The sequence below is a fragment of the Gopherus flavomarginatus genome, chromosome 25 (assembly GCF_025201925.1).
Source record: "Gopherus flavomarginatus isolate rGopFla2 chromosome 25, rGopFla2.mat.asm, whole genome shotgun sequence".
NCBI lineage: Eukaryota > Metazoa > Chordata > Testudines > Testudinidae > Gopherus > Gopherus flavomarginatus.
The window spans coordinates 8,861,559-8,869,096 of record NC_066641.1 but is presented as its reverse complement, the minus strand read 5'-3'; the positions used below and the strand labels follow the sequence as shown (position 1 = coordinate 8,869,096).

The 7,538-nt window shown below is 44.1% G+C and overlaps 1 protein-coding gene across 2 annotated transcripts; it reads right to left on the bottom strand.

Annotated features, from left to right (window-relative positions):
• Positions 1-6: 6 nt before the first annotated feature.
• LOC127040509 (protachykinin-1-like) lies at positions 7-7,057 on the bottom strand. Of its 2 annotated transcripts, XM_050934748.1 has the most exons (5): positions 6,608-7,054; positions 4,395-4,494; positions 3,553-3,585; positions 1,993-2,046; positions 7-607 (listed from the first exon to the last, which is right to left on the bottom strand). In XM_050934748.1, the coding sequence occupies exons 1-5, from the start codon at positions 6,716-6,718 to the stop codon at positions 555-557; spliced, it is 351 nt and encodes a 116-aa protein (XP_050790705.1). In that variant the 5' UTR covers positions 6,719-7,054; the 3' UTR covers positions 7-554. The 2 variants fall into 2 exon arrangements, with proteins under 2 accessions (XP_050790705.1, XP_050790706.1); XM_050934749.1 differs by lacking the exon at positions 3,553-3,585 and having other exon boundaries at positions 6,608-7,057.
• Positions 7,058-7,538: the final 481 nt, after the last annotated feature.

Genomic DNA, 7,538 nt, shown 5'->3' with positions numbered 1-7,538 from the left:
GTTATTTTTTGTGCTTGCCCCACAATGGATGCTTATTCCATAATGAATTGAAATGGGAGATGAAGGAGAGAAAATAAAGCTTTCTTGCCATATACGTTGTGTACTTAAGTTATTCAACTTTTATGTCCCCACTAGCTCCCTGCAGTCAGGTTATTAACTTTAAAAAACTGAAGAAAAGTTATTAGATAAGCATTTCCTTCCTCTTTTGATTTTTAAGAACTTACATTTCAGGCTTTATCGAGGAAACCAAAGTGTGTATGTCTGTCTGTCTACAGGAGTAAGGACGGGATGTGCTAACCCTGTGCACTGCTCATCGAATGTGATGTAAAGAAAGCGCCAACTCTTCGCTGCAACAGCAATACATTTATACATCATAGCAGTTTGACAAAAGGAGACAGTAGTAAAAGAAAAGATCCTAAAGCGCTTATCTGGTACTAGAAAGCACTGTGTTACTCCGTTCATGGGGTGTGAATAGATGAGCAGACTATATAGCTATCGTAATCTAGTGCTTGTGAAGGAAAGGAGCAGATATTGGTTGCTGATGGAGTGTCATGCTATGGCTCCCATGCAGGAAGTGGTTGGCCGTTGTCCCAGTCCTGTGTTGACTCTGTAGGAGGAGAGAAAAATATCTGCATGAGGGAAGTCTATTTGGATTGGTTTCTGTAGTAGCAAGGGCTCGTCTACACTTGAAATGCTACAGCAGCACAGTTGAGGCGCTGCAGCGGCACCGCTGAAGCACTTCAGTGTATGTAGTACCAGTGCTAATGTGAGGGAGTTCTCCCATTGGTGTAAGTAATCCACTTCCCTCAGAGCCAGTAGCTAGGTCGACAGAAAAATTCTTCTGTCAACCTAATGCTGTCTACACCAGGTGTTAGACTGGCTTAACTGTGTCGCCCGGGGGGTGGATTTTTCGCATAGCTGGGTCCACCTAACTTTTTATTATGGACCAGGTCTGAGATCCAATTTCTGCAGTGGAGAAGACCTTCAGGCCTGATAGGAGCGGTAGTCTTGTGGTTAAGGCACAAGGCTGGGACTCCTGAACCCAGATTTCTTTTCTTGGCTCTGCCACAGACTTCCTGTATGATCTTGGGCAAGTCACTCAATCTCTCTGGGGCTCAGTTTCCCATCTGCAAACTGGGGATCATTTCTCCCTCCCCTTGTTGATCTTGTCTGTTGAAAATGTAAGCTCTTCAGGTCAAGGAATGTTTCATACTATGCATCTGCACAGAACTTAGCACACTGGGGCCCAGATCTTGATTGGGGCCTCTAGGTGCTACCCTAATACAAATAATAATTCTGGAGCAGAAAATATATGCAAGTGGGGGCGAGTGTAAGAAGAGACTTGGGTTGCAGTAAGTTTTAGCTTCCTTCAAAATCATAAACTGCAGCTACAAAATATTCTATGGAAGAGAAAAACGGCAACTTGGAAAAACTTTGCACAGAGGGGATGAAGTCATGCTATCATGTGCAGTAGTTATTCCTAGCTTTTAGGCTGTGCTCTCGTGTGGACATAAAGGTGGGAAATGCCCTATCCTCATACTCCAATATTTGGGAATCAGTATCTTTCTTTTTAAATTGTGCTCAAACTAATTTGGGTAGGAAAGTTGGCAGTTCCCAATTAGTTAATACCAGCTGCTTCTCAAGAATTGGAGCTGGAGTAGTAAATCAGCAGCATGTAGTATATATGATGGTAAATTGCCAAGAGGGCAGTTCCTTAGTGAAAGGGATTGGGGGAGGTGGTGATAAAAACCCTGTGCTGCATGACTAAGACACAACTGTACACACACAAATGCCACCAGAGAGACTTGAACCAATGAGGGTCTGTCTGCATCAAGCAAAGTTCTTGCAAACTCCAGCAGCTATAGAGGTTTCCTATAAATAAGTGGGTGGAGGAGGAGGACAGGTGAATAATGAGCTGAGAGTTCCCTGTCAGAATAGCTGACAGGGGAGAGAGACTGATCTAAGGAGCGTCAGGCATGGGAGCTCACCCACCTCCACTGGAGGATCTTCGTCCCATGAGTCCTATGAACGTCTGTCCTTGGTGCCCTAGCGCGGAAAAGAGATGCAGAGGTTGGCAAGGAGACGTATAAAAGTGAAACGCAGCCTATTACAGGCAGGAAAAGTAGAGGGAGACCCATACCTATAGTATGTCAACAGTGGACATGATAATTGGTCATTTCAGCCTCCCTTAGGCCTGGTTTACACACAGTTTTTGTACCAGTAAAACTATTTTTCTACCAAAATAGTTTCAAGCAGTAAAACCCCTAGGCTGGCTGCAGTTTATTGATACAAGGCATCTTTATGCTGGCATTATTGCATCCACACTAGGGGAGGGTTGTATAACTTTATATGGATTTCAAACCGATATTAGCTAAAGCAATACCCAGACAGGGTGTAGCCAAGCCCTTACTCTGGTTTTGTCACAGATTCCCCTGTTATACTACTGTGAACCACTGTCTATTGCCGAATGGCCATACTCTAGAACTGTGAAGAGCCTTGTGTCTCTTCTTCTGCCGCAGGCCCAGAGCTACTCTGGAGCTGAGCGGAGAGGACAGTATTGTTCCTAAGAAGGGACTTTGGTTCAAAAAATGTTTGTGGTTTAAAGCTAGGAAGAAAAAAAAAAAAAAAAAAAGCTCGGACAAAGTTAGTCTGTCTGGATCGACCTGACCCCAGGAAAGCCCAGAACTAGGTATTGAGTGTTGACCTGTGCAAATAAGAATCCTTTGAGGGCAGAGTGGAGGATTGAAGCGTTCCCCTGCCCCTCATTGTTTGGAAAGAGAGGTGTATTCTGAGGGTGTGAGTATGAGACTGAGACCCAGGGCCACCCAACTCCTAATCCCACTGACTCCTCCAGTGGCCATGGACAAGTCACTTCACCTCCTGCCTTAGTTTCTGTAGCTGTAAAATAGGAATGGTATTTATCTGCTTTTATGGGGGGCGGGGGAGTAAGCAGCATGAGTATGTTTCAAGATGGTTTTTGTGCTCATCTCTCCTTTCATACAGATTGGAGCACATCAGCATGTTACAGCAATCTCATTAGTAACATTTTTCCTCCCCTTAGCAACAGATCAAGGTCCCACTTATGCCTCGTCCAGACTAGGGGGGGAAAATCGATCTTAGATACGCAACTTCAGCTACGTGAATAACATAGCTGAAGTCAAATATCTAAGATCGAATTACTCACCAGTCCAGACGGCGCGGGACCGATGTCTGCGGCTCTCCGTGTCGATTCCGGAACTCCGTTCGGGTTGATGGAGTTCCGGAATCGATATAAGCGCGCTCGGGGATCGATATATCGCGTCTAGATTAGACGCGATATATCGATCCCCGAGCAATCGATTTTAACCCGCCGATACGGCGGGGTAGTCTGGACGAGGGCTATGACTCCCGTTAGGATTTGGTGGTGGAAAAAGCTCATCTATCATTTTTAGGGACACAGAGGCAGGGGACTCCAAGCAAAATTATTGTGTCTGCCTCTCTGGGCTGTGGGTAGGGGTGAATGTGCATCGCTGGCTTTACAAACAGAAAGATGAGGGTAAAAGAAACACTCACTCTTATGCTCCTCTGGTGAAGTATGTGGCACCCCTTTTTAAAAAGAAAGAGAGAAATGAAGGTTGGGCGTGAACACCTCGATCTTTTCCCCTGCATCTCTCCCAAGTGATCTGTGTAACATCAGATGTGCATTTTGCTTATTACGCTGCCCACATTCTAGAGAGATGTACAAGGTCATGTGCTATAACTGCAATGAGATTCCCTCTTGGGTGGCTATTTAATGTAGGAGAGGAAGAGGTGGCGAATTAATACTGTGTTGCCAGGTGCTCAGATCTAGTCTCATTCTTGTGCAGTGGAGACGAGCGGGGACTAGTTTTGCTGTGTAGGAAGGACTCTGAGCTTGTTCCTCAGGCCATTTGGTCTAGTGGTTTGAGCACAGGAGTGGGAGAAGAGTGACCTAAGTTCTGCTTCTAGCTCTGCTACTAACTCACTCTGTAACCTTAGTCAAGTCACTTGCCTCTCTGAGCCTCAGTTTCCCCATCTCTAAAATGGGGATAATGTTGGTAACCTTTGGCTCCTCTGAAAAGTGGTATTATTGTGAAAATATTGACCCTTTGATTATCAGGGTGCCACTGATAAATTCTGAATGAAATCTCTTCAGGCAGAACAATAGTGGTTGTCACAAAGGATCACAGAAGTGAGGGGAAAATAGAAGTCCGTTAGGGCTGCAGTATGAAAGCAGCTGACCTCCCCTTCACCAAAAGAAAAGCCCAACATTTCTCTTGTTGAACAAGGGAAAGTACTAGGTCCTTGCATTCAGTGGCAATTTGCATGCATTGGTCTGATGGACTAAGCAAAGGTGGACGCTTGTTGCTTTCATTTCTGATAAACACTGAACTTACCACTAGCCCGTTTTCCCATCAGGCCGTAGAACTGCTGGAATTTCCCCCTTTTCATCAGCTGTGCCAAGCGCTGGAGTGAGCCGCTCTGCAAGCCTTCATCCTAGAAAGCAAAAGGGAGAGCCAAAGACAGAAGCTGAAATCCCATCCCCGTTGTTAGTAATGAACAAGGAGCTGAGAGTCTGGGAGTGAAAACTTCCCTTCAAGCAGCAGCTTGGAGCCTTGAGGGTGAAATAGTTAAAGGATGCCAAATTGGTCATGCTACTGCGTTAGCTTCCTACACATGCAGATACTGATATCTACAGAGAGTTGATAGGAGTTCAATAACACAGCTTGACATTAATTGCCATAGTGCTACTTAGCTTGGGCCATTGCCTCAGTTCATCCCTCCATTGAAATGACTCCGGGAGATCCAATCCCTGTAGCTGGATAGTCTAGGTTATGAAATTTCCACTCAGAGCTCAGGTCATTTTAACCACTACTGAACATTAATGATAATACAACGCGCAATGGCAAAGAGTGATTTTCATCATGGCTCTTGTAAAGCCTCAGGAGGCAAAGCAGGAGCCTTGCTGTATATACTTTGCAAATGAAGAGGTAAAACAAACCCCAGTGTGTGGGGGCCCATTGCAGCAGAGAATCGGGCTCAGTGTGTGCACTGTGGGGGACGAGTGTGTTTCAGTGTTTGGTTTTAAACAAACTCACAATTTCACTTTTTCTTTTGTTCCTTATTACTGAGATATAGCCTATAAGTGATTTCTGCCGCATGTAATGTAAAGATTCTCAGATGCATTAATATATGTCACAAACTCTAACCTCATATCCTGGAAGGCTGGAACTCTTATAAAGGGTAGGAGTTAGTTCCTGTTTAATATGCTGTGCTGTTAGTAAAAAGAATGTTTCAAATTGAAAAATCACAGAATTTTTGAAGATCCATGAGCCTTCCTGCTTCAGGGCATGAGCCAACCTCTAATGGATGGGAGTCAGAAGGAAAATGTTCTGATGGACAGGTTATCCCATAACTACCTGCTGTAGGGTTCTTGCATTTTCCTCTGAAGCAGCTGATACTGGCCACTGCCAGGGACAGGACAGCGAACTTATCTGATCCAGTATGGCACTTCCTATGTATCATTAAGACGTTACAGGGTTCCACCTTGTGCTTTCAACAATTTTCCAGTCAACTTTGCTTATAGCTTACAAATCATAAGAGGAGTTTTCAAACTGCCAGGCCTGCCAACTCACCATGACATCTGAAACTCCAAGCCATACTGGGACAGTATTGTGGTCCAGTGGTAAGGGCATTAAACTGAGAGTCAGGATTCCTGCATTCTGTTCTCAGCTCTGCCACTGACTTGCTATATAACCTGGGGCACATCATGGCCTTGCTCTGTGACTCAGTTTCCCCACATGTAAAGTAGGGATGAATATCATTACCTTCTTCTGTAAAGTGCTTTGAGAACTACAAATGAAAAGCACTGTGTACAAGCTAAGTATGGTTGTTATTTTTTCCCTTTATTGCCAGTAGAAAAGATTACAGTACTCAGTGGAAGCTTGCATGACAATTTAGCTGCTGATACATGGGGCAGAATATATTTTAGCTTCCTGTCCCTTAGCTGCGTTGGCTAACACTTACTAGCGATAGAGATCTGAGCAGATAGGACTTGAAGAAGGTGCTATATTTAACGTATCCCCTTTTCTGTATTTAACTGCACTTCAAAGCAGATAACGCTGTCTAGAAACGTACCATATGTAGTAACCCTTCAAAGTACCTTATTTCTAATGTACCCATTGCTGTGGTGTCTAGCACCAGCGGGATTACTGATGGATGTTTTTCACTTCTTAGAAATCATTCCTTTAAAAATATGTTACACACTTTTCCTTTTTAACCAGAGAAGCTTGAGGTGAAGTCACTTAATCTGTCTAGGTCTCAGTTTTCCGATTTGTAAAGTGGAGATAATAAATACCTTTCTACCTACCACACCTTCCTGGGGTGTTGTGAGTATTGTTGTTTGGAAAGGACTATGAAGAGAGGAAGTCCTACATCAGTGCAAAGCATCACTACTAGCTCTTAGTGGTCCTCCTTTGCAGGAGACTATAAAGTTAAATCAGACTGTGCTAAGATACTGAAGAGAATAAATTCCCCAAGCCATAAATGGCTTTAAAACACCCTCCCAGTCTTCAAAAATCCACAAAGAAAGGAAGAATAAGCCATTTACCTTCAGAGATGGGGCCGTCCCAGGGTCTTCCTCCAAACTGGGCACATCTTCAAAACAGAAAATCTGTGAACAAAGAAAAACCAGCAGGAAAAAAGCTCTAAAGCTTTCCATAGCTCTTGACAACGATCCTCGTCTAAACCTCTACTGGCAAATGTTTAAATAGTTGGGTTTTAAAGACCTCAGTGAGAAGGTTGGGGCTCTTTCACGTTCTGCTGAAGGAGTTTAGATGTGAGATCTTGGTTTTTTTCCTCACTCTTTTTTGTTTATTTCTGTCTTATAGTTGCACTGTAAGTTGATAAGAGTCAGAGCTGTGCTCATCAGTTTAATAAGACATCAATTCTCTAATTCAATGCCTGTTTCTTTCTATTCTTCCTCTGTCTTGTCAAAGTCCTTGAGTCGCCTTTTATCTGTCTGCAAATCTGAGCTCTGTTGCCTCTATTTATCCAGATTTCTCAAAGGAATTTACCTTCCCCAGTCCAATCAATGAGCAGCTACTCTTATGACCTAAAGAAGTACCCAATGATTCTAGGGTAATCTCTGAGGAGGTGGGCTTTGTACAGGAGAGGGAGGGATGCTCTGTGCTCCCCTGTCGTCCTGTCATTTATTCCCTCTCTCTATCACTCAAACCTCAAGGCATACTGTGTATGCCTTTGTAAAGGCTTCTGATAACACACACACACTTATTTCGAGAGGTGCTCTCCTTTTCCCTGATGTTTACAGCATTCCTTTTGCACACAAAAACACACACTTATTCCAATGGATGCTCTGCTCAGGGGGGCTGCCAGATCCTCTGACCCTGAGGAAGTCAGAAGTTTGGGCTTCATCTTCACTGCCAAGTGTCATTTTATCCCTCTTTCTGCCATCCACTTCATGCTCATCAGAAGGGACAGCTCCCTCCTTTGAGCCAGGAAATGATACGTTGGGTCTCACT